The following is a 27,738-nucleotide window of genomic DNA, read 5'->3' as shown; positions in this document are numbered from 1 at the left end:
GTGTCTACAACATTTAACTGGTTTAAAAATGTCTCTAAAGCGTAAACAGTGTTAATCACATAATCTAAGTGTGAGATCACACAGAGCCGAACAGTCATTCAGCATTACAGGGAAGAGAAGGCGAGGGAAAGGCAAAGGAAAAACAACCCAACACATGCAGCAATGAGTGTTAACAACTGGTGAGAGAGAAGACACAACATAGATGAGAGAGAAAGCAAGCCTGTCACACCTGAAAACAACTGAGATGTGTGGTGTGAGCACTGAGAATGCCACCCACAAAGCTGGACAAGAATAAAGTTTCATAAGCTCATTCTTGTCCTCACTGTCAAACACAACCGAAGACTTGCCATAATATTCTCTCCTCTAGAGAGGGCAGTAAGTGCTCCCATAGCAGCTACCTTTTCCAGAGGTACCTTTTCCAGAGACACCATGGTTAGATTTTGTGCTTACGTGTAAAGCTTCCTCTGATCCCAGAACCTTTGCATAGAGCTCACACAGCCTTGTCTTCCTGCAAGAGAAAAGCAACATAAGACTTCAGCGTGAGGAAAGAGCAAACAAACCACCCTAATATACCCTAGTTTCAAGAGAACATGTAATGTATCTGCTTGAACTTGAGGTTCCAGCTTTTTGGGATCTATCCTAATTGGTCAGCCTCTGGATCACTGAAATAACTCAAACTCCTGTGCTGCATAAGTGCTGGTTTAATCAGCAGTTACACAAGCTGTTCCCTTAGGATAACTCTAGCAGCCCAGTTCCATACATTATCCAAATGTTCTCCAGACTGTCAGAAAAGAAAGTAGTAAGGCACTGCAATTTTTCATCTTGGCACATAGTCTAACTTATGTTTGTTCCTACAAAGATGCAGGTATCGATGTACTGCGGCTCTCAGGGAATTAGTACTTTATTTCTGTATATATAAAATTTCCTCCTATTTTAGTTTATGAGTCTATAAATCCATGAATATACTTCATTCCATAGCAAACCCCAAGCGCAATTAAGTTTGTTCCTACAAGCTTTTGGGTCTTACTCTCAGCCCCGCTGCGCCAATTCCCAAAATCCGGAAGATCAAGATGAAATAGTAGCTAACAACTATAAAAACAAAAACTCAAAACACAGAATTGGAAAAACATTTACTCCTGGAAACAAATCCTGAGCTCCACAGGAAGCCATGCTGGGCACAGAAATAGAGGAGTCCCAGCTCTGTAACTGCATGGGCTACACTTGCAGCTATGAAAGCCCATAAGGACACCACATATAACTGCTGTATGAAGCATCCCAGCTTCTACAGGAGCCCAGCTATATCCATGAGCAGCTCAACCAAAGAATGCTACAGGATGGGGCTGAGGAGAAACAGGATGACTAGAAGAGCCTTGAAGGTGTCCTCATGTGCAGGTTGGGGCTTGAGCAAGAAAATGAAGGGTGCTACAGTTCAGGAAGAGCCCTGGCCCTGGGGTGATTTTGCTGCTGGCAGGTGTCAAGTTAGTTTAAGATAGCTGTGCAAAAAGAAAATATTAAGCTTCAGGTCAAGGGCATCTTCAGACTCTTAAGAAATGTCAACCTTGGAAGGAATTATTCATCAATAACAAGGTATTATTTGACAGGGGGAAAAAAAACCACACACACACAAAAAACCCCAGCAGTTTCTAAGGAATTGAATTGTACCAGCAGAAATCAATCACTGAGGACATTACCCTTAATAAGAGCAATCTTTGCTGCTGTGTTGGTTTCTCTGCAAGATCTGCAGTTTTCATCCCAGAACCGTTTAAATAAATTCTTATTTATGTATTTATAGTTGAAGCTAGCATGGAACACATGGAATATGCAGTGAGTAAAATCCTTATTTCTTGGCTTTGGACTCAGCTGTGAAACTGCCATCAGCACTAAATAAGAGGAATGTTATGCCTGGAGCTACCAAGGTAGGGTTCTGTTGAGAGTTACACTGTGCCCAGTGTGGAAGAAATGCACATGCATAGCTGTTTTCCCTCATCTCTTATTTCACAGCAGTGTGGAAAGGTAGGGTACAATCTAACCACTGTAATTACTCACTGGCACCTGGCCTGGGAAGACCACCTGGAAGGCAGCAGTGAGTTTTACTCCCTTCAGTCAGGTTTAGCCTGTAAAAAGGTTTCCATCCTCTCCCACAGCTGCTGTTCCTAGTCATGATTTAGGATAGCTGTCACAGACTCTACATCCTACTCTTCATATGCAAGGATTACCAAAACCCTGTAATAAGTGTGATGCAGGGAGAGCCCAGGCTGTGTTGTAGGTGAGCACAGCATCTCAGCAGGATACATCCCCTGTAGGGTGCCACAAGAAGCCTGTGATCAGAAGGGCAAACACCACACCCCTTATCTAAATAATATAGATTGGTTGCACCCCAAGTGTACACTGGGAGGTCTGGGTTCATGCTCTGCCTTCCCCTGGACCCCAGTTTCCACTGGAAGGAGACTTATGTGAAGGACAGGAGCTGCAGAATAGACCAGCAGGTTCCTGCCTTGGCTGGCTGAGGTCAAGACTGTAGGAGCCAGAGGTACCCCTGCACCAGGGTACACCCAGAAGGTACCAACCTGGGCCTATTTCATAGCCATTTGTTACCAAAGCAAAGCCCTTCCTAGTCCAAGGTCTATTCCTCCAAAGACAAGAGTTCAAAACTCCCATTTAAAACTTGGCTGTAGACAGCAGCAGAGTCAGGTAATTGTGCCAGCGCTTTTAATGCCCAGGGGAAAAGATGGTGCCTTGCAAACAGCCAGGACAGCCCTTAATTTCATAGAAAGAGAAGCTGTTCTTGAAGACTGCAAATGCTCAGTTGTATCTAGGGGGTTATTGTTCTCAGACAACTGCAAGAGAAGTGTAGGGAACTGAACAAAGATCTCTATGTAACCTTTGTCGACCTCACCAAGGCTTTTGATACTGTGAGCAGAAGAGGTCTGTGGCAGATTTTGGAACGTTTAGGTTGTCCCCCCAAGTTCCTCAAAATGATCATCTCGCTCCATGAGGATCAGCACAGCCAAGTCAGATATGGCAACACACTTTCTGAGCCCTTTCTAATAAAGAATGGCGTGAAACAAGGCTGTGTTCTCGCTCCTACCCTATTCACAGTCTTTTTCAGCAGGATGCTCCAAAGGGCCACGGCAGACCTCAATGATCAGGATGGTACCTACATTTGATATTGTACTGATGGAAGCCTTTTCAACCTAAGGCGACTGAAGGCCCACACCAAGATCTTAAACCATCTTGTCCGGGAGCTGCTTTATGCTGATGACGCCGCCCTTGTTGCCCACACAGAAGCAGCCCTGCAGCGTTTAACATCCTGCTTTGCAGACACTGCTGAGCTCTTTGGGCTGGAAGTCAGCTTAAAGAAGACAGAAGTTCTCTATCAACCTGCACCTCAGGAAGTCTTCCATCATCCCCACATCACCATTGGCCAATCAGAGCTCAAATCAGTCCAGCAGTTTAATTACCTAGGCAGCCTCATCTCCTCAGATGGTAAGATTGACGGAGAGATAGACAACAGGTTAGCAAAGGCATATAGTGTTTTCGGAAAGCTTCATAAAAGAGTTTGGTGAAACAAACACCTGAAGAAAAGCACCAAGATCAGTGTTTACAGAGCCATAGTGCTGTCTACTCTCTTATACGGTTCTGAATCATGGGTCATCTACCACCACCACCTGCGTCTCCTAGAACGCTTCCATCAACGCTGCCTCCGTACAGTCCTAAACATCCACTGGTCAGATTATGTGACCAATACATCTGTTCTAGAACAAGCAGCAGTCACAAGTATTTAGGCCATGTTACTGAGAACACAGCTACACTGGGTAGGACACGTCTCCAGGATGAAGGACCAACACCTCCCTAAGATCCTGCTCTATGGTGAACTTGCCACTGGCTGCCGCATGAGAGGAGCCCCGAAGAAAAGATACAAGGACTCCCTGAAACAACATCTCAGCCTTGGCCATATTGATCACTATAACTGGTCTACTCTGGCCTCCAGCTGGGAGGTCTGGAGACACACCATCTATAACGCTGTTGATGCTTTTGAGAAAGCACGCAGGATCACCCTTGAGGAGAAAAGGCAACACAGAAAGAATCGTGCCTTGCAGAATATACCTCCTAAGGAGTCTTTCTGTTGTGCCTTTTGCAACCGGACATGCCTGTCTTGTATTGGCCTTTTCAGCCACCAGCGCACTTGCAACAAACATGGGTAGAGCCCTTTCCCAAATCTTCGTTCGTGAAGCCTGGCCATGATGAATCTAGGGGGTTCACACACAGGGTAAGACACCATTTGGTGTTTGGGATGGCTTTGAATGCTGGGCAAAGCTGGGTTTCAGAATACCTACATGACTTTTATCATCTGGCACCTGCTGGGGGTCTATCTCAAAGCTTCAGTGCTTGTCCATTCCTGCCAAATTGAAAGGGCTCTGTGGTATCAGGCTGTCCTTTGAAAAGACTGGGACATTAACAGCTCCATTCAGATCCGTTATCCACAGACTGCCAGACTACCTGCAAAGTGAATCTGAGATGACTAAATCTTCTCTAGTTAGACTGTAAACATGTTACTTGGACACAGTATTCCTTCTGGCATGCTTTAAAAACAATTTTATTTTCTCAGTTTCAAAATAAGCCTCTGCTCATAATCCACACTCTCTGCTTCTAGCTTTAATTTGATCAGATACTGTAAACTGGTGAGATGGAAAAAAATCATTACTTTGTAAATTCTATTTTAGTAATATGCCAAAGAGCAGTATGGTATGCAGAGACTTGTTTCAAGAAGACAGTAAAATGGCCTTCATCTGGGCCTGAAGGGCATTTTTTCCCTTCATAGCTGAGTGTGGAGAGATGGAGGCAGCTTTCTGATCCCTTCATGATGCTAAGGTGTTGCTCACAGCAGCTACAGAACCGTCAAGGTTGCACTTAGTTACAGACATTGAAAGGACCCTCCAGGGTGATTAGAAGAAATAAAAATCAAACACAATGGTCAAGCCTGTCCCTTCTGACAAGCTTTCAAAGAGCTCAGTGCACCTGCAGGAAGCCAGAGAGGTAGCAGTGGGGACAGGAGGCTGGACCTGGATCCTTTCCAGTGAGGGCAGGTGGATTTCTACACTACTTTCATATCCAGCAGCTTAGAGCAGTTCTTTACCTGGAGTTACATAAGCAGAACAGCCTTGTGGGAAAATAAGAACCAGGACCAGAGAGTTTCCAAAGGGCAGGGGTTAGCTACACATCTGCTGCCAGTTTGTGGGAATTCTGTGGGGCCTTCATCCAAAACCAAGATACCTTTTTCTTCCAAGTGACATGTCTGCCTACTATCATAAGGTTATGGACAACTTCCTTCAAATCAGGGCATTTTTTTTCTTGCCCTGGTCATTTATAACAAAATTCTGACTCAGATTCTGCACAGATCTCCAGTGTTTGGACTTACCTTTCTTCTTTTGTGAGACCTGTCAATCTTCTGCACTTCCGAGCAAGAATGAAGCTGTAGGAAGACCACAGACAATTTACTGCCATTATGCAACTACATTTCCTGCATTATTTAAAAATATCAATATGTTATGGTGGGATGCTGTGATTCACAGTAATAGCTTTAGGGTCTCTATCTAAAATATCCATTTCACTTCTCTGCATAATGTTGTTTGCTCTGTCTGCTGCTTGCAGGACTCACTCTAGAAGGAAACACTCTGAGATTCATTTTATGATATTTGCATGAGCTGTTTCCCAGTTACCTTAATTTTATACATCTGTGGGTGCAGGTATATAGGAACAAGAGGTGAAGCCTGGGATTGAGCTGGAAATTATTTTTTAATAAAACTTTTAAGACTGATCACACTCCATAGCTGTTAAAAAACCCAAACCAAACAAAATATAATTCTAGAAAACAAATTTTGATTTAAAGAACTAGAATACTGGGCAAAAATTTTATATTTCTGCAATCACCCTCTTTTTTCTTCTCTTTTCTTTCCTCTTCTCCAAGTCTGTACTTTGCCCCACAACAAGGTAAAAGATGAAAGTAAAAAAAAATGACAGAATTTCATTTTTTAAATTAGCAATGAAATCATAGAGAAAACTTTTTTGAAATAAAACAATCACAGAACATATTCACCACAGACTCAACCCTTAATTATTTTAAAGTATTTCCTTTCAAAAGCAGTAGGTTTTCCATTTCAACTGCTGCCTCTAAGACAAAATAAAAAAGCATTAATTAGACACTGTCTCTTACCCTATTATGGCAGGAAAACTGCCATCAGGCTTAGTATCATCAAGTGTTAAACCAATTGCAGCGTCCTCATCTTCAATGATCATGGTACCACAATACCCTGTTAAGCACAAAGTGGAAAAGTTGGGATACATGTATCCAAATCTAGGAACAATCTTCCAAGAAGATGTGAAATATTCAGAACATGACAGGAAAAAGCCCTAAACAACCTGATCTAAATTTACCCTGCTTTGAGCAAGACATGGGACTAGATGACATCCAGAGGTTTCTCCCAGTCTCTATCATTCTCAGATATTATGATTCTGATACAGGGAAGCAAGGTAACTAATAATTAGCAAGGTAATTATTACACAGAAATGGACTGCTCTCAAATACTGAAGATGTTCAAGGGTCTTTACCACAGTTGTTTCCATGTATGACATTTATGTCAGACAGAGAAGGAGATATTTGTACACTGCTTTGAAAAAACAATTGTTCTTAAAAGAGTTTGAAGAAAATATATTGTTCTTAAAAGAACAATGGTGTTGGCAAAGCACAGTATGCTACAGGTTCTATCAGAAACAGGGAGTCACCCCCTGTCAATCCATTCCAAACCTAATAGGCAGAACATGACAGGATCCAGAACCCCATAAGTCATTCACAAAGATGGAGGGTGGATGACATTTGTAGGTGTGGTGGGGGGAAACAGTTTTCCCCCTGAAGTTATAAAATGGTAAATCCCCGGGGGTGGTAACCCTTGGAAGTTTGAACCAGAGAGCGCTTCTGCAAAATATAAACATATCACAAGCAGAACAGAAGAGAAGATAGTTGTTGTAGTTGTTGTTGAAGAAGTAGCCACGTTGTAAGGCCACGAGGAGAAAGGGTAGGAGCCCCCCTGGGGGGTTCTGGCCCCCCAGCCCCCAGTTGGGGGCTACAGGGACTTGGAACAGCGTAAGGCTGGGCTAAGTACCTGTGGCTGACAGCTGAAGGAGTTTCTCTACTGTAAGAAGCAGCAGGAGCAGCGGCAGAACTGCACTGACCGAAGAAACGGTGGCAGAGAGCCAGAAGAGATAAGACCAACCAACAACGACAGGCATGCAGCAACACAGAGAGAACTCCTGGAAGGAGAACCGAGAGAGAGCCAGCAGCAGAGAGAGAGAATTAGGCTCTACAGAGAGAGAGAGGAAGTTGGGGTAAGAAATGAAATAAAACCCCTCTGAGACCTCCGAGAGAGAGGAGGATGATGGACTCTTACTTGAAAGAGTCATGGAGTGCTACAGCACTGCAGAAAGAGCTGTAAAGCTCAGAAGGAATGCGGAGGGGTGACCTTGGCCCCCCCGCTGCCTGAGACAGAGCACAGAGCTCTGCAAAGGGGGCTTGAATCCCCTGAAGATAAGGACAGTCACGAAGACCCCTGAGCTTTGTGGTATGACTGTGGTGAAACGACTGTGTCCGGGTGAACGTAGCCCACGGAAGAGAAAACCCTCTCCTGGAGGCGAAGGGCCACGAGGGCTTGGATACTCCCTCGTGTGTACTGGCAGAGATCCAGCTACAGCTGCTGCAGAAGAGATGCCTGCTGCCTTAGAAACACTGCTGCTCTGAGAGTGGAAAGGATCTTTTCCTTCTTCCCTCCTGGACTTTTATTGGGGGGGGAGAAGAGATTTGATCCATTGTAAATACTTTTTATGTCATGGTAGAGATAGTTAAGATTGTATATAATGTAGTATTTATTTGCACAGTCATTGTAATATATTCCCTTTCCCCCATTTTGAGTCTTGTGTGGTGTCTGGAAAAACCATCTCACACTGAGTTGAGATGTGGGAGGGGGTTTGGAATAGGGAATTGGATTTTGGAGCTCTCAAACCATGACAGTAGGCAAACAGATGTGGGCTCATTATAGCCAAAGATGAGAAATAGGTGCTATTACACTGCAGTTTTTCTTAGATTCAGTAGTTCTAAAACAGAGCTGAGGAACCACGATGGAAGTATTCAGCCTGTAAGGGGAGTTCAGGATGACTAGCCCAGCTGGGGATGGAGATGTAAAGACACTTTCAACTAATGCTGCCCAGTGCATCCAGAAGGCAGAATTTTTGCAGACTGATAATTGATGGGATAAAACCCCTTTCCATCACACATCACTTGTACCTTTACGTTCCTGTACAAGTGACAGAAACTCATATCCACATGCCACTGAAGAAGAGGACAATAAAGAACAACCAAGACAATAAACAACAGGCATGAGTTCTCCCTTTGTGACTACCTCCCTCTTTTTATTCCCTCATCCACCCTCTTTTCCCTCTTTTTTCCTTCTAAGGTTTAGCATCCTCTGTCTACTCCACTGCCATGCACCCTCTTCCCTTTGTCACTACTATTCCATTCAATTAAAACACAATACCTTTCTTCCTCCAGAAAGTTTCCTTATAGTACACAATGCACTTGATGACTGAGCCCATGGGGACCCGGTTGATGAGCTGGTTTCTCATTGGGGGTAAAGGTGGGTTGAAATGAATCTTCAGACCAAGAGCTGGGGGAATGGCACTGATCACATATTTGCCCTGGAAAAGAAATTATACATAAGCCAAATACATTCTCCATTACTTCAACCTAGGTATATTGCTCCAGTGATCTTGGCAGACATCTGTGGAGGCTGCAGGGTGTATCTTGTGAAGCAATTTTGGCATTTAGCATAAGAATTGTAAAACTAAACCCTCACAAAATCCTGCTCATTAAATAACAAACAAGCATCATATAAGCAGCCATCTGTTCAAATGATGGGCAGCTGCCCTTTCCTCAGTACTTAAAAGAAAGCACTGTGCTATAAGAGTCCATTGATCTCCCTTCCATCTGGACTCCTCTGTTACAACTTGGAAGTAAAGTTTGCAATGTTTTTCCCAGAAAGTTTACTACTAAGCTACATTTTTGTGTTCACACTTTAATTCAGAAGGTAACTGAACACAAAGAAGAGATGATTGCTTTCCAGGCATCGCTTTAAAGAACTATCACTTCAGGACAATGAGAAAGTGTGACCTGTCATAGTCACTCATTTCTCTGCTACGTTTTTGGAGAGTATTTTGGAGCAGTCAAAAAGGACGAAGCTAAAGGGTTTCTAGCCATCCATCCCACCACTAATGATTTCTTACAAGGACATTCCATTACCTCGTATAATTCATGATCTAAGGTTTCCACGACGACACTTTCACCCGACTGGTCGATGCGGACGACCGGCTTCCTCAGCTTCACCCGCCCTCCCAGGCGCTCCATCATCTTCTCACTGATCTGGCCAGCGCCCCCAACAAACTTCCTCTCCTGAAACACATAAACAGCGACCCAGCAGAGAGGTGCTTGTGAAGCAGGTATCATTTTGCTCAGCATTCAAAACAAACCCCGTTCTTCCACTGTTATCAAAACATATTCGGGAACTTTGGCGGTTTCACTTGGAAACATGTCCGCGTTACTTTCTCTTTTGGGGATTTCGTCAAATACTTCCCATATTTGACCAGCAGTCAAAACCAGAAGTATCAGTAATCTCATGAGAAAACCCCTTCTCATGTGGTCTCCAAACGGTTTCCTCTGGCCTGTGTGAATCAGCAAGACTTCTGAAAAGTGCTTAAACTTTCAAACCTTTCTCTGAGTTTATTCATCCCTGCAGAGCTCTGTGCATCAGAAATAGGAAACTTCATAACAAATAACAAAGTAAAAGAAATAATGTAGCTCACATAAAAAATGCCTACTACGGTCTGTAATCTAAACTAACTTAAATCACCTCTAGCATAGCACAGAATTCAAATATTTAAACATATTTACAGTTAAATTATCTACGGTTATTGCTTATATATGCATATTTATGGATTTGATATGGTTTCATGCCTTTGCATTTTTATTTATTTATGATGAAGTAACTTGCATTTCAAAAAATATATCTAATACAATTAGTAAAATTTGCACTTCTCAAGTAGAAGACCATTAACAGAGTCTTTACTTTTTTCAAATGCAGAAGCAGCACTAGCGTACCAGACTGCAAACATTTCAGGGCAATACCATTTTTAAGCAATGGTGGTCATTTTCTTCAGGCTGATTTTAAAATCACAACAGTGTTAATCCTTGGAAGTTTGCATCTTAGGAACCCAGCTCTGGGCTACATTTTCAGCATTAATTCACAGCTGGAGTTGCCATGTCCATTAAGTTCTTCAGCAGTGGCAAGCCTTGCTTCAGCCTCGTGACAGAAATAAGCATAGGTAAAACTCTCCTTTTTCAGCATGGATAAGCGAAGTACATGTTCTAACCAGAGTCCAAAAGGAATCCAGAGCCAGGAACAGATACAAAACTACTGAACCCTAGGTCAATGCTTTCAGCACAGGAGCAGTTTTCAACACCAGTTTTGCAAGATCCAGATTAAAGTGTAAATGAATAAAACTAGTTATCAATGTGCTCAAAAGTCACGGACGACTCAGTTTGCCCTCTGAACTAAAACAAACAAGCAAAAGAATGAAGTTAAACTAGGGCCTATCAAGAGCTGCAGAAGGTGATGGCTGACAGTACCTGTCCTCCATTGGTCGTTGAGAATATCCTCGCTGTCCCCCCACACTGCTTCACATACCACAAAAACCACAGGGCAGAGACCTCGTGGGGCTCAGAAGTGACATCCACGTTCACAAACAGAGTTGCAAACCTCTTAGCTGCACTGCAACAAAGACAAGAAAGTGAGTTAATTTAAAAAACTAATAATGTTGACCAGATTCTTCTTGAGTGGGAGACTGTCTTTGGTAACCTCTTCTTTTACTGTGGGCAAAGGATTCCTTGATTTGGGTTGAAGCAAGAAATTATCAATTCCTTTTATGTAACATTTTTCAAGAATCCTTGCAAAAAAAGTGTTAATCGAGTGTTTATATTCCAGACAAATTAGGGCTCCAGGAGACACAAAAGCTCATGAAAGCTTATGTTACTAATTATGCTACTAATGCAAAGTTGTCATTTTAGAATTAAGGGAAGCAAGCCCTCCGGCTTTCACTGGACTCCAAAAACACCATGTCCTTGGCTCCTGGGTTACAGACAAGATCTGCACCTGCTAAATGCCTGTCCCTCAAGCACATAGTAGAGAGATTATTCAACACTTGTCATAAAAAGTTAGCCATCTTGTCTAAGCTAATTATCTAATATCTCTGGATTAGTCAGGATCCCTTCACTGCCCAATCCTCCTCTGTGCTCAGGGAGAGTGCTGCAGGTGGAACACAACAAGGAAAGAAATGTAAGTAGGAAGCCAAAACAGACGAGACAGCATTCATGAAAGAGTTTGACAGGGAAAAGGAAAGGATTCTTTTGGTTGCTCAACTCAGTATTTTAAACAGTGTTCTAGTAGCCAGTGGCAATGAACACAGAAGCAGAAAATTGACCTGTGTCTGAAAAAGGATCACTGCTTTACGTCTTACAGCTTGTGCTTTCGTTACAGCTCCACTGTAAATTAATGTATAAGCCTGTACAAGATTTTTGGGTGCACTAAGACAGAATTTATTAAGGTTCAGGGAAACATTCCTCCTGTTAGAAGTAAATGCTTTCCCCTGCCCTCATTCTGAGGAGGAGTTTTAAGAGACATGGACAGGACCATGAGATGCCCAATTTAACTACTTTGGGCTTAGGGACTAAAATTCTATATGTGTTTCATATGCAAGGCATCAGGCAATCAATAACTTCCAAAGCCAGTACAGAATCCACTTTTTTGTTGCTTCTTTCTTTTTTTAAGTCTTAGACTTCAAAGAAAGGGAAAAGTGTATCTCTATCATACTATTTCAAACAGCCGTAGATCTACATAGAAAAAAAGGCATCTTCTGTCCTTTCTAAAAATGCAAAGTCCAACTGAAGTACAGACCTCATCCATTTTCTGAAATATGAGGGCATTCTGGCTTCATTCTTGACAGCCAAAAAAAATACAGAAATTATTCATGATTTTTTGTCAGTATAAACACATATTGTAAAATATGATCAACTCTGTAAGGTATTTTGCTAATGTGTCCATTAATCTTTTATAAGCTGAGGCTATTAGATGGTGATTACATTCTCCTAGTTTCTGCTGCCTTCTCCCATTGCTTTTCAGTTCCTGATGTTTTACCTAGGAATGCCAGTATGATTTCAACCAAGTGCAGTCAGGACATTTCCATCATGCATCTGTAGCCGAAAGCAAATCTGTACAGTCTGTTAGATGAGAGGCAATAGTAGAAGATTACCCTTCTGGATCATTACCTTCCAGGGGGGGAATTTTCTATGGCATGTGACCTAAATCTTGAACAAACTGAGCAAATCAAGCTGAGGTGCACATATAAAATCTGAAAAGCATCTCTGTGTTATGCCAATATTCAGGTAAAATGTCAAGTCTTATTCCATCAAAGTTGGAAAATCATGAATGTAGTCACATGAGCTACTGGATATTGAATGACTACTGGTGCATGGTGCTTTGCAAACTTGTCCAGTTCCTTACCAAGTTAGAGGTTTAGAGAGCCAACAGAGCTGTCAGACTACATTTCTATCTGGTTTTACTGCACGTGGACCATGATACAAATGAGAAAGGCTTTTTATATGCTTCTGTGCAATTGTCACTCCTGTTAAAGTAAAGCAAGTTTTTTGACAGGGGCCTACTGTCCATTTACAATCATGGAATTATTGAATGGTGAAAGACCCCAAAGGATGACCTTAAAGATCATCCAGTTCCAACCCCCTGCAATGGGCATGAAAACCTTCCACTAGACCAGGTTGCTTCAAAGTTCCATCCAGCCTGGCCTTGAACACTTCCAGTGATGGGGCATCCACAACTTCTCTGGGCAATCTGTGCCAGGGCCTCACCACCCTCATGATAAAAAATTTCTTCCTAATATCTAATTTAACCCTGCTCTCTTTCAGTGCAAAGCCAGAACCCCCTGTCCTATCACTACATGCCCTTGTCAGAAGTCCCTCTCCAGCTGTCTTGTAAGCCCCTTTTAGGCTCTGGAAGGCTGCTCTAAGGTGTCCCTGGAGTCTTCTCTTCTCCAGGCTGAACAACACAACCCTCCCAGCCTGTCGCCATAGGAGAGGTGCTCCAGCCTCAGGTCGTCTTTGCGGCCCTGCTCTGGACTCGGCCCAAAATAGCCATGATCTACACGAACAACAATGGTCATGTTGCTCTCTGGAGACTGGCTGAAGCCATAGAAATGCCCCTGTTCAGAACCAGACTTAGTGGGTGCTAACAGGCTTCGGCACCAAGCTCGTGCAGGCTCGTGGCAGCTGCATGTGGGGTGCTTGGCAGTTCTGAGGTGGCTGCCGTAGAAATCAATCTGCTTTACAGCAAGGCAGAATTAATGGGCTTTTTTTTTTCTTTCAGTGAGAAGAAAAACAATCAAACTGCCGCTGAATGGCAAGGGAAAAAAATGGCTTTGATGTATACATAAAAACAGGAAGCATTTTCACTTTACCTGCTATATAGCGCACCAGCTAAACAATAGAAAGATGGGTGTTAAAGTGATTTAGTGCTATTGCAAGACAAATGTTATCTTTATAGCACTTTGGTAAAATCAGCTGGTCCAGCACAGAATAAATGTGTGTTGTTCCATCAAAAGTTTGATTCAAAAAGCTGCTGTAACCAGAACATTTTTCTTTTAAAGGCTAAACACACAGTAAAGAGCAGGAAAGTGCACATAACAGATTAAGGTACTACACATCTATTCAGAAGTAACCCTCCCAAATACATTTTCCTTTTATCTTTTTTAGTCTAAAAAGTTAGGGAAATAGAGTGTGCTGACAGGTGCTGTGGTCCATTATTACAAGATTTTCTCACCCCATTTCTTTAAAAAAGCTGTATTTTAGGGGTAGTTACATCTCTTTGCAAAGCAGTAACATTTATTTGGAGCTCTAAGATATATAAATATGTCATTGTATTTCATATTGAAAAGTTTCTTACTTCGTCCAGCAAATTTTATCTATGAAATCTTGCATAGTCATTTTGTCCCATTCTTCTGCATGTGGAGCCTTCCATGGGGCTTCACTGGGAATCTAAGGAGACATAAAAAAGCATCCATCAGCAAATGAGTGACACAAGAATTACCATGTCTTTACATGGTAATTTAGCCTGCAAATTTCTGGCAGATAATACAGTGAACTTAACAGTGAATGCTTTTAGGGTTTTTTTGTTGTTTGCTTGCCTGCTTTAAGAATTTTCTCTTTTATTAGATGGAAAAACAGAGAATAAATTTAGAGCTAAGTGATGTTTCTAAGTTGTTCCATATCTCTCGCATTTATCTATGCAAGTAAGAGCAACCTCTTCTCAAAGTCTTGTAGCTCAGTCAATAGAAAATATACACTACTGGTAATAAACTAGAACAGACAAGTTGAATTTGAAGGTAGAGAAGGGCAAACGTTTGAGGTCGACAAGCCTCTTAAAATATCACTTTATGATTCACCAGGAAAAGTGCTAAAAATCAATCACAAACATAAGCCTTGACATTCCTTTAACCAGAAGAGCAAAGCTACGACTGCAGACAGCCTCAGCAACGTGGTCCTCAGAAGAAGTTTCAAGGATGTCTCTTCAGATGCACTCTGACCATCAGTGTGCACCAAAATGTGTGGCTGCTCTTGCCAGCACCAGGTTTTTTCAAGCTAGAGCAGCTTCCCACCTTTCACTCTGCCTCTCACAGAGACAAAGTTGAGCTGAGACAGTCAGCTGCAATGCCTCATGCCATACCTCCTTCCCCATTTCATCCATGGTCCTCCACAGGTTGTTGTAGTCCAGGTAGGCCAGCGGGTTCCGCATAGGAGGGAATGGACCTTTAAAGGGGTAAGACTTACCCTACAAGATGAAGAACAAACAAAAACCTCATTAAAAACTAAACACAACCATAATCGTAGCTTCCATGTGTGGGAAGCTGCACCAAATTAAGCGTACACTGTAAGAAAGAACAATCAATACATGTAACATCTTTTGACAGATCATGTCAGTGTGTGCACACAAGAGGCAATGGGCACAAACTGAAACACAGGAGGCTCCTTCTGAACATCAGGAAATGCTTTTTCACTGTGAAGGGTGACTCAGCACTGGCACTGATGGTCCAGAGAGGTTGTGGAGTCTTCCATCCTTGAAGATCCTCAAAAGTTACTTGCACATGGTCCTGGGCTACCAGCTCTAGGTGGCCCTGCTCAATCAGGGGGTTGAACAAGGTGACCTCCAGTGGTACATCCAACCTCATCCATTCTGTGACCCTGTTATCCTGTATTTGCAACTTAGCTGTGATACACAGCTGAATTAGTAAGTCCCACGTGTGCAGAACTGATAGTGCCTTCATCTTCAAAGCTTTACATTTGGAACTTCTGGGCAACAAAACTAATACCCTGCAGTAGAGTCATCAAGACTAGACTAAAAAAATGAGATGAAAAATTGGCTATTTACTACTGAAAGAGACATATGTATGTTACTTTTTTCCTCTTAAATGTTTGTGAGAAGACTGAACTGTTAATTGTAGTAAGCAGGGTTTTTTTTAGTTTTTGTTGTTTTTTTTTTTCAAAATCAGGCAAAAGCAGTTGTGGTGAGCTTTATTATACACTAAAATCATAGTTCAGAGACCTTCCTTTTAAAAAAAAAAAAGCTGTTTTGGCTAACCTAAAAATTACCAGTCCTGCAGAAAATGTAGAGTTTACTATTAATGACTTATTCTTCCAGTCATTAACACCTCTGGCTGTAAATTCCAGTGATAGGGTGACCAATACCAATGTCCTAATTACATCATTACATATTTAATAGTTAGATTTTATACGTCTGCATCTCTGCTACACGATACTCTGAAAGTCTGGCTTAATTAGGAGTGGAAGATAACAAGTAATTTGTAGAGCTATTTCTCTGACATGGGATTTCCCTGGATGACTATATGGATGGCAGCCTAATAGCTTTAAAAATTCACAAAGAAATGCTCATCAGCATTATGTAGGTACTCCTTTTTTCACTATGCATTCCAGAGTCCATAAGATAGGCAAATAATAAAGGCTACATTGTGTGCCACATCTGATTTTTCAAAACTTGTATTAAATTATGTATTTAAGTGTGCACGGCCCAAGCATGATTGCCAAACAGTAGAAGTACCAACTTTTAACACATATTTGATGCAGTGCCACACCAATCCATCAGTAAAAAATTATTTACAGTGGCTTAAAAAAAATCATACTGTACCAAGATTTAATATTTAGAAACAGGTAACAACAACAACAGTGTGTCTTCTTGAGGAGAAGTACCCAAAGACCACTTACTCAAAGAAGTGTAGGGCTTTATTTGATTCAGTATCTTTATTAATACTGTGAAAGAAGGGAGGGAGAGCACATTATTCAAATCTTCAAGCATTTGCAAGCACCAGAAAAGACAGTAAAAGGGCGCAATGGGACCCTGACAGACTCAAAACTCGGCCTGGAAATAACAAAAGGAGACAAAACCTTGAAAACGCTCGCTAATAACTTTGAGGACTTCTAATTCAAAGAGAAAGATACTTAGAGAGCAGTAAGGCAAAAAATCAAACCTAAGGGAAAGAGAAAATTAGCTTACAAAACTCCCAAACAGGTTAGAGAAAGTGAAGAAGAAACTGGTTTTTCACCTCGTCTTCACAGACGCAGGACTCCAGTGGAATCCTTGTCAGAAACACCAAGGTAATGAAAGTTTGGAAAAAAAGTAAAATGGGAGAGGGGAGGAAAGGATTTAATTCTTTGGTACGCATGAAGAAGTAGCTGCAAGACAACAATTTCATTTTGCAGTGTTTTTGAGGAGAAATTATGGTTTTCACAATGCCAAAACATCAAATTTTTAGAAGTTTCCAGCCAGAGGTTTTGTCACAGCCGGAGTAGATCTCCAGTCACTTTGTGTGCCAGAGGCACCAAGGTTGAAAACCTAGCACTTCCAATTTAGGTATGGACATTACAGCACATTCACCCAGATAATGGAAGGGTGGGATTTTTTTTGTTTTTTCCGGTCAGCATGAAAACAAAAGTGCATTTCTACACGTCTTGTGCTCAACCATATGAAAATACTGGAATCAGGAAAACATATCCCTATAAATGAAGATGAACTGAACAAGTCTGTTTCATCATAAGCACTTAGTCCTGACATGAAAATTTGTGTATGATTACAGAATCTCTTAATATGGAATCAATTTGAACTGGAGGACACCCTCATACTCTGCTGTCAAAGGGCTATGAAAGAGCAGCAAGAAGTCTCAGACTAAGTACCTTCTTGTCCCAAGTGATAACACCTGAACCATGTTGACAATTACCTTTTAGCCTTTTGGGGCACATTAAAATTCTGTAAGTGGCTCCAATGGCAACAAGAAGTAAGTTTTACAGCGTTTTCTTCTGAACACTGGAGCCACCCTTCACTAGTGTAAACACCATATGGATATTCCAAAGCCAGACCATACCAGTTTGGTTTTAAATACTTAGTATTTCCCAAATTTAGATTTATAAAACAAGTATACAGCTGTGCTCAAGAAAACCAGGACAGCATCAGAATGGGTTATTCTAATTCTGTTCTGAACTTCCTGCTTTGCCAAAGGCAATCCTAACTGAGTTATTCCCTCTGAGTTAACTCAGGTCTTATGAGTTCCCTGTGGTGCTTCCTCATGAGCACACAAGAGACACACAAATCATATTTTTGTTTTAGTATTCTTCTATTTCACTGCATTTGAACTGCTGAAACGGAAATCTTGGGTATGTCTCTTGTGTAGAAATCTGGGGTGACAAGTCTCATAAAGCACAAGAACAAACTTAAACCTGGAAAAATATAAACAAATCAAAGTTAGTGAGTACCCTGTGAAAGCTACTTCCAAGAGCTCCTAAGGCATCTCCTAAGGCCTGATCCTTATTTCTTGTACAAACAAAACTCCAGGAGCTGTCAACCAGAATTTTGTTTGAGAAGCAACTGCCAGACTAAGTTCTACACAGAAACAAAAATAACAGCACCAAAGAAAGACTACAGAAAGTTCAGAGTAATTACCAACAAACTGAAACATTTCAGCTCTACTTTTGCTGAATTTGCATTTTTGCAAACACAACAACCTTTTTGATATTTAGGCAAAATTTGCTTATTGCTATCATCTTACTGGGAATAGCATTCTCCATACCTCCTAGTGCTGAAAAATCCCTAAAGAATAACAAGACACAGATGAAAAATATGGTCCAAGATGCACAACAATTTCCTTTTTGAATATTTTTATACCTAAATCACAGCTGTATAGAAACAGCAATAGTAACCACCCCTTCCAATCATTTGCCATGGTATTTCAGCACCAGTACTACAACGCTCAGAAGTATTTCTTACCCTTTTTTATTTAATACAGGCATATATATAATTTTAGAAATAATTTCATGATGCCACTTGCAACGTTTCCAAAAGGTGAACAGAACACAGCAGTTGGAAGTCTACCTGCTATTGTATGGATCACTTGCTCACAAAGGCTGTTGCTGCAGTAGGGGCTAAAGCTCACTGAAGAAGCTGAAACCATAAGGGAGGAAACTCGTGCAATGCAGCTGTCTCAGGAATAAACCAACAGGGAAATGAGAAATCCAGTGCTTGTCACAAACGCTGCAATTCCCAACAGATTTTCTCATCCGTTTCACGTCAACCAACATTTGGCTTACTTACAATGGACCCATGTAAGTGCAGAAATAAGCTTTCTTTATACATCAGCTCTGTTTCAGGTCAAATAGCTGACATAAGAAATGGGTTATTACAGGTGGAAAAAAACCCCACAATGTGGCAACTGAATACCAATAGCCCCTTGAATATCAGCCCCAGCACTCAGGAGGGCATAAGGGTCAGATTCCACACACTTCTTCCTGTGAGGATGACAGCAAGTAAATGGTTAGCTGAGGAAGGACATGCCAGGAAATACCAGTATAAACATCTTATAAATGTAATCAGCTTTGCTTGGAAGAAACAAGAGGGTGTGGTGCATTCTCCGTGTCAGTGAAGGAGCACGGATATTCCCTCAGCTAAACCACCTAAACTGATGCTCACTTCACCAAGACCTCACTCTGCATGTTAATTCACAGTTACACAGGTTTATTGGCAAGCAGTGCCCTCTGCCGATTCACAGCACTGGTATATCACACACACCCTGTTCTCTCAACTCAAAATCCCAGGAACGTCATTCATACAAAGCACTGGAACAGTAAGATGCAAAGTCATGAGCAGGAAAACGAGAACCAGAAAAGGATCACTTCAGGATGTAACTCTGTACATGTATCAGATATTGTTTCTCATCTGCTGCCTTGTGAAAAAATATCATTTTTGTTTGGTTTGTGGGAGTTGTTTTTTGGTTTTGTTGTTCTTTGGGGGGGTGTTTGTTTAGTTCTGTTGGGTTTTTTAAAACCAGTATGTTTCTTTGAAAGTAAGCCTCTTTTATAATCATAATTCTCAGTAAAATATGGCAAGTAGCTGGACCAAACTGAGAGAGTTACACAGGCCTACTTAGAAACTGTAACAGCATTGAACTACATTGAAGTTCCCTTCATTGCAGAACTATTCAGGAGCTCATATGCTCAGCTGATTACTATACTGACAGATATACTAAAAGTAAAAAGAAGATACATAGGTTAGAAAATATAAACACAGCATAAGACAATCTGTATAACTGATATAACTGCAAAGCTGTAATATTTAGACATGCCAAAATGTCCTTCAAATATATTTCAATATCTAATTTGAGATCATCAGCTGTGCATGCCAGTGTGTCTTGTGAATTTGGTCAAGTAAGGTAATTCCAGTTTAAGTGTTGCATAGCCAGACACAGTGTCTTGAAACATGCATTCTGAAAAGGAATGGAGCTAAGCAGGAACAACTTGTTTCTGCCATGCTATAGAAATAAGTCCACCTTCACTCTGCCACGTCGTGCAATCCGTTAAGTACTTGTCTTACCTAAAATATAGACAGAATGAGAGAAACAACACTGAAGTGATTTAGAAAGGAAAATTGAGGATCTGCTCTGAATTTAGATCCTCTATATAACTGTATGTATATTTCTTCCAATCAGCTGTGAAAATAATTAACTAAATCTCCTTCCTACTAGAATGGGATTTTTTTTGTTTTCAGACACTAAAAACTACCTTTACAAAAGCATTAAAGTGACTTATGAAGCACAGACTTATAGGGACTTTGTTTGTAAATACTCTTTGAAACTGGGCCTGCATGTGGCTTTCCAAACCCGAATTAAACCAGTCAACAAAGTGAATAAAAATCAACTGAAAACTTTACAATATTTCTAGAATTAGTCTTAAGAAAAATCCTCTTTCCCCTCCCAAAAGCAGATAAATGAGTATAAATAAATGGAAAAAAAAAAAAAGAAGAAGAAGAAAAGAGTAGCTTCATTTGGGAGAAAGCTTTCAAGAGAGCATCTGCCCATAATATAACTGAGCAGACAGGGCACACATACTCCCACAACTAGAACACTGGTTTTAACCAGAAGATGACTTTGGGGTCAGTAGTTTTGTTTCTGAGATACTTCAGGTTATTAAACTCCTTACCTAAAAATATTAAATCTTACATAAAATTTTACAGACCCATGAAATCCAGTATGTTCACCAGGTTGATCTTGTATTAAATACACACTTCTCTAATTCTTTTCCTAATCTCCTCAGGAACAGACCATGTAGCCTGGGAAAGCTAAGACCGAGGAAGATTTTCTCAACTCAAATTTAATTAAGAAATTCATACTTTATTTATAGTTCATTTTTCTTACTACTTTCATCCTCATGCTACCATTAGGTCACAGTTTCCAGCCTTCCAGTCAATCTTCTTGATCAATAAAGACCCCTTGCAAAATCTTGCATTACAGTCCCCTTTGACAGAGATCATTCTGCAGATCTGCTGTACATAATCTTGCATCTTTTAGGCTGCTGAAATAAAAATATCCATATTTTAATTTAAAAAGGCCTAATTATGAAATTTCTTCTTACAATTACTGCCAGCTGGCTGGTATAAAAAAAGGTAAGGTGCTCCTTTATTTACAGGGCAGGTCCAATGAGACCAAAAAAGCCCAGCTTTTCCTATACTCATGCCAAAGCCTGCTCCACCCTCTTCTGGGAGTCTGGAAGATGCTTTCACCAATCTCAGCCTAGTCAACCTCAGACTCACTTTTGAGGCTACAAGTGAATACGATTAATGACACAGAATCTTGTGAGAGAAATACCTGCATCCTCATATCCAGTAAAGACACCAAATGCCCAGCTTCTTACAGATTCAGATGTATTCTTCTCAGTTCCCCAAGTTCTTATTTACAAATTGCCAATAAAACGGGGAAAAAAAAACCCAAAACATGAGGCTGTTTCACCTCCCTTAAATTGATGGCAACTGAGAGTCTCACAGACTTCGTTCTCTGACTGCACTCTAATTAAGATATACAAAGAACAATGAAAGTACATTTATCTAGTCATTCAAAAATCTATTTAAGCTGTTACACTCTATACTACAGACTATGCCAGGAGATACTGCCCTCAGATTCACAGAGAAGCGGGTCAAAAGCTTAAATAAATCATATTGCTTAGCTTCAGTGCATATATCACAGATATCACAAAAGAAACACCATTAAATTCTATAACTTTAGATACAGCAGTCACTTATCCAGCTGTTAATTAAATCCCTGTACAATATGACCATCATATTTTTTATTCATGAACAAGACCACAGTAAACTGCATTTTAATAGGCACAATAGTGCTGAAAATGAATGACACCCAAGAGGGCTATAAATTTTTTTTCTGCAAATCTACTTCAGGTTAGTATGTAACCTGACAAAATTAGTGTAGATTTGGGTCCTAGTTAGAAGCACTGTGTATATAAGACTAAATATTCACCTTCCTGACGTGCTGCGGACAAGGTTCACATTAGCATTCTCCCTGGAGATGCTAATTGTTAATATTTGTATAAAGGTGGTGCCAAACTTCAAGTGGGAATGACATGCATTCAAACACCTCTGGCCAGTGCTGCTGGCAGATGAATTATTACGAGGAAACTCCAGCCTCTTAAAGAGAACTTAACTGAGGTAATGAAGTATTGGCCAGTCAATGTCAAGAACCTGTCTAGTGACTGGGGAGGGGGATGCTTCCTGTTTCACCCAGCATCTGAACTTGAAAGAGCCCCCAGGATGTGCACAATGCCAAACGTGCCTTCTGGCGCTAAAGAAGCAACTTGCAGGATTTAATTACAACCATATGAGGACTGTTTCAGGTGCAACACCCTGTCAAAGTGGTCAAAATAGCCAGCTACCTCAGCCAGCTGTTAGCACTGTCCACAGCTTGCACAACAGAGACAACAGAGATTAGAAAGAACAAGTGTTACTGCCACTTTTAATAATCTGGGGAAGGTCCAGGAAGGATAATAGCATTATCCCATAAAAAGTCCCAGTGGCAAAAAGCATCTCAAAACAAAAAAAATGACAAGAAGCATCAACAGCAGTGGGTGATCTACCACAGACTAACGACTGTGTTTAAAAAAAACGAGCTTTGGTGCTCTGATGTAGCCAGGAAGGAGCCTTTTTGTCATCAGTGAAAATGGGATTGGGGATGTTCAGTTGGCACCATAGCAGGACAAAGAGTAGGTCATCCTTACTGTATATGAAGGAATGAAGTTCTGAAAAGATTCACTGGGCAAACCAGTCATACAAATATGTGTTTCTTTACACAGATTTAGGGGAGCAAAGCAAACCAGTTCCACAGTTACCTTAGACAAGGAACCGATGTTGCAATTGATAACATTGGTAAATTTGTGGTTTAAAATGCAGGAAGTTTGCGTGGCTATTGAGATGGCACAGAAGTGAAGTACAATTTGAATTACAGGGAAAATGTGATAATTAAACCCTCACGACAGCTGGCGTGTTTTCAGATTTCAACATTTCTTTCCAGGGACTGTTACACAACAAAGGTAAAAATTACCTGTACTATATGTACTTTGGTTTGCTTTCTGAAAGACAAAAACTGCCATTCGTTTTGGTGGCGGAAACAAACACCACCAGTCAAAAGCTGCAAATCTACATATCTGAGGTAGGATCCTGAATTCTCTCTTGGGCAGCTAAGGAAAAGTTATCTCATTTTAAGAAGCATTTTTAAGATTTTACATCTGCCTACCAGTCTAGTGGGAGGACTGTTAAGAGATGATGAATTCTCAGACAGTTCTGCTTTTGCTTCTCAAATCTGGATTTATGAACCTAATTTCAGTTGGCTATTGAAAATCAATGGTGTTCAGGCAGCAATTTGCCTACCAAATACTACTTGCAGAGCTATACTAATTTTCTCACTAAGGCTGATGAACCAGTATTTACACAAATGAAAAGAACATACTAATCTCTTTTCAAAGACCATGAAAAAGGGTGCTTAACAAGTGGAGGGAAAAGAAAAAAAATGTAGGGCAAGAAATATAATTTTGAATTTCTGTGAAGATATCACATGCAATACAAGCGAGACCAAAAATAATCTCACAATAGAACCTGACATTAAAAGAGATTAAAGGAGGTAAAAACCACCCAACCCAATCAAGTTGATAAAGCCTAATTAGCAGAGACCCACCCAGAGATCAACAAAATGCATTCTTTTCATTTTGTAGTATAAAGAAGCTGCATATATTACTTGTATTAAAAAGCTTCTAAAATGAATTTAATTAACTATGAAAGGCTTGATTTTGCCTTTGGGTATATGTAAAAACAGCAGCTGATTTTACAAGATGCACTGTGATGCCTGATTGTGTAGCAAAAGAAAAATTAAAACCTTTACATTTCATTGCCTCTCTGGGTTCAGATAATTTTGTGGCCCAGAATTTAATAATATTTGGCCACAGTGAACTCAAATTCACACAGGGTCGACAGCCCTTTGCCTATTTTGGAATCTGATTTGCAAGCTGACTCGGGAGTACTGCTGAGATTTCAAGGAACACACAAAAGCATTGTCCACTCACAGGGGGAGTATGGACAAGCCACGTGGCTGAGAGACCTGTCAGGAATGTGTTCCACACACATGAAATGCCTGAGGCTGAAGATTTGGCCACATGACAGTGCATACGTCTACTATATTGTGCTCACGTGCCAATTATTTTACTGTGATTAATTCTTCAAATATGCAAATACTTTTCCACAATTGTATAAACATAAGAAAAATGAAAATAAAGGATTTTAAATTAATTAAATCAGGAGATTCAAAGGAAGTGCAACTGAATGTGGAATATCTCCTCTCTTTACCTCTTGCTTGGCTACCAGGGAGTTCTGGCACACACTTCAGGAGCTCCTACGGGCAGCTGAGCCTAAAAACTTTGTCTGAATCCAACTTGCTGCTTCTTAGCATGCCTTGGGAGCACCTCAGCCCACAGCTGGGATGTCTCTCCTTGGAGATTTTCAACACTTGACTGGGAATGACCACAATAGATGACACCTCCAGGCTTGGATGGCTTGAATGCCTCCAGAAGCAGAGAGGCTTCCCCCACGTCTGGATTTCTGGATACAAGTCATACTATTGTGTCTTAATGTCTTAGCATCCCAATTCAAGGCCTTTTCTATCCCCAAAATACAGAAAAGCCAAGGAATGCCTTTCTCTGCCAGCCTGGGATATGTTGCTGGGTGCCAGCAACTCCTATCAGTGCTGGATAGGGAGGAAAGCTGAGATCCTTGACTCACACCAGCACTCCATCCTGGGCTAAAAGGCATCCAAGGATGATGGTAAAAGGCTATGCACAATCTCTGGCAATTCATATGGTGAGACACTTGTGCTCAAGGGAAAGACAGATTGCCCTTGTCAAGAGCTTGAACTTCTACTCTTGTGCCATTCTGCCTTTTCCTCACTCTATAAAAGGTGATTGGAAATCAAATGTTATTTCAACTAGCATAGTAATACCAATATTCCTCCACAACCTGTTTCCTAGAGATCCTAAAAGGAAATGGGGTCTGGCTTACCAAACAAGGAACCTTGCTTGACTGGCTGCTGACAATAAATCAGCTTTACCTTTGGCTTCAGTGACTTCTGGCAGCATTTTGGAATGCCACCAGGCTATCATCCTGACTGGCCACATCAATTGTCCCATTAAGGTTTCCCCTCATGGCATGACCTCCTATTTGTGTTGGGGTGATTTGAAGGCTAAATACTGTGAATAAACAGAAAATTTGGCTTTGTGGACAGTGCCAGAGGCACATGAAACAGAACAGTGTGGATGTACCCACCAGTTTTACTACAAAAAATGGTAATTGTGGACCATCACCACAAAACAAATCACTTTGAGAACACAATTCTTTATTATATTAATTGAGTGGAAAAAATAATGGAAAACTGACAGAACATCTTTTCTATATGGCTGTCTTTAGGTCTGTCAATGTTTTCTTTAACCTTTCATCAAACACCAACTACTGACATGTATTTTGCCAGTCATTGCATAATGGCTTTTCCTAAGCATATAATGAAATTCAATGATAATTTTCTCAGGCACTAACATAGAAAGTTTCCTTTCTGTGGGAGTGCAACACTGGTCTATATCAGGAAAGGAGATGGGATGCTCTTCTGGAGAAAGCGTAATGACTACTGAGAATACGTGGGCTTTTTAACAGCTTTGCCATAGCTGTTCTGTTCCTGATCATGAACAGAACATTTAGATCTGCCTCCACAAGACTGTTTGACTCCCAGAGCCTTTTGCTACTCTACATGTTAAGTCTCCCTGTCAGCAAAACCAGACAGAACCTCTTCATGTTTCTGTCAGTCGGGATAATAATTGTCACTGGTTTAGGAGGCCCATCCTGACAAACTTTCAGCCTGCTTTAAGATATGTCTAGGAATTCTGAAAGGGATTTTCAGACACCTTGGGCAGTGTATATCAGAGCTGACCCATACAGAAGAGTGACAGTTTCACTGTCCAAAACAACGAAGATTTTGAGAGCTTTAAACTAAGAGGTCAGACCTGAACCAAGGCATCAGCTAACAGGATCCATCCACAGGGTACACACATAAGTGTGTGTGCATATAGTAATTTGTACGAGTTCCTTAATACCAACATACTTATTTTTTTCACCAACAAACTCAGATGTTGCATATTTTAACAAGTCTACTCTGCTGTATTTGCAACAAACGTGGGTAGAGCCCTTCCCAAATCTTCGTTCGCGAAGCCCAGCCATGTAATGTAACTCTGCTGTAGCATGAAGGAAAACAGTGAGAAAGGAGATCACTACAACTTGCCTGCCTACAGCAGCATGCTTGAGAGCCTCTTACCTTGACATGGTGTATCAGGTGCTCAACTTCATTCACTTTGTAGGTCTCTATTCCCAACTCTTTGGATAACCGCAGGAGACGATTCTGTGTTGGCCCCACGTAAGCTCCTCCAAGGTCCACATATTTCACTTGCTTATTCTAGTTTATCACACACAAAAGGGAAAAAAAAAAAAACAAACAAGCCAGTAAGTCCTTTGTAAATAGCACACACGTTAAAAGAGCAATCCGGAGGAATGAATTGAAATCAAACACTCCCATAGTATTTTGGCTCAGATTCCTCTCCCCTTGGAAAAACAAAAATTCTTTGGTGGAGTTCTGGTGTGGTGATTACTGAGAATCTCAGATTATGAGTTCATAAATAGCTTAGCAGGCCCATTGCTACAGGCCTTAAACAAACATGAGAGGAAAGAGCCTGACAAGCAGAGAGAGGATGGAGAGAGACATGTGCACAGCTCTTGCTCGGTCTGGCATCTCAACAACGACTGGTTTAAAACAGACTGTCCCAGGAAGTAGCACGGGCAAGATTCTCTGATGAGCAGGGTGGGAGGGGGAATCTCCCAAGTCGAGGTAGAACAGAAGGTAAAGTAAAGGGAAACATTCTGGTTGAGCTCCCAGCCACTCCTGTAGCCTACACCACTCCTCATGGGGCTTGTTAAGGTTCAGCTCAAGGCTCTTCACAGCATGGTTGACCTTATGGGTGTTTTTTCATAGAGATTTCAATAGTGTCTCTCCCTAGGAAATGACTTTGAAACTTAACTCATCACATTCTCCTTACCAGATGGATGACTCCATACCCAGCAGATCACACAGAAATATTCTGTCTTCACCATCACGCCAGTCTTTCCCTTCTCTTGCTGTTAAAATGTCAGGAAATTTCCCACCTTCTAGTACTCCAGAAATCTTCCCCTTACATGTATAGTATCTACTCTAAGTTTGTATATGTAGAACAAATGGGTTTGGAGATAATTACCCTTACAGTGAAAGTTCTTCCACCAACCCTGTCATTGGCTTCCAGCAACACCACATTCAAGCCTGATTCAGTCAGCAGTTTGGCTGCTGAGAGACCTAAAAGACAAAAAGAAAAGCAATTAAAGGACACTTCTACATATGCACCATGTGGCTTTTGTGAGTTGACATGTAAAGACCCTCACAGCTGTCCATCCAAATCCCAAATTGTTCATTCAAACACTATGACAGGGGGGTGAGGTGGAATTAAAAAACTAAAAAAGCAATAATCATTAAATGAAGCTGAAGCCATATATTAAAACAGTTTGTGGTCAAAATTTACATGTGCTGAGCAAGTTTTGCACCACATGCTCAGCAATTCTG

General features: G+C 41.0%; 1 protein-coding gene across 1 annotated transcript in view; it reads right to left on the bottom strand.

Annotated features, from left to right (window-relative positions):
- LOC103756772 (amine oxidase [flavin-containing]) overlaps positions 1–27,473 on the bottom strand; it is a 35,613-nt gene extending 8,140 nt beyond the window's left edge. The window contains exons 1-10 of the mRNA XM_008922849.2: positions 27,407–27,473; positions 26,410–26,547; positions 14,892–14,996; positions 14,112–14,203; positions 10,730–10,871; positions 9,347–9,496; positions 8,586–8,745; positions 6,215–6,311; positions 5,420–5,473; positions 451–508 (exon numbers count right to left, since the gene is read on the bottom strand). Coding sequence (XP_008921097.2) covers positions 451–508; positions 5,420–5,473; positions 6,215–6,311; positions 8,586–8,745; positions 9,347–9,496; positions 10,730–10,871; positions 14,112–14,203; positions 14,892–14,960 — 822 coding nt within the window. The 5' untranslated portion in view covers positions 14,961–14,996; positions 26,410–26,547; positions 27,407–27,473. The remainder of the gene's footprint in view (positions 1–450; positions 509–5,419; positions 5,474–6,214; positions 6,312–8,585; positions 8,746–9,346; positions 9,497–10,729; positions 10,872–14,111; positions 14,204–14,891; positions 14,997–26,409; positions 26,548–27,406) is intronic.
- Positions 27,474–27,738: the final 265 nt, after the last annotated feature.

The sequence above is a fragment of the Manacus vitellinus genome, unplaced genomic scaffold (assembly GCF_001715985.3).
Source record: "Manacus vitellinus isolate BGI_N305 unplaced genomic scaffold, ASM171598v3 scaffold_7_pilon, whole genome shotgun sequence".
Taxonomy (NCBI): domain Eukaryota; kingdom Metazoa; phylum Chordata; class Aves; order Passeriformes; family Pipridae; genus Manacus; species Manacus vitellinus.
Note: the sequence above shows the minus strand (reverse complement) of the source record. Positions and strands in the feature narration are given on the sequence as shown.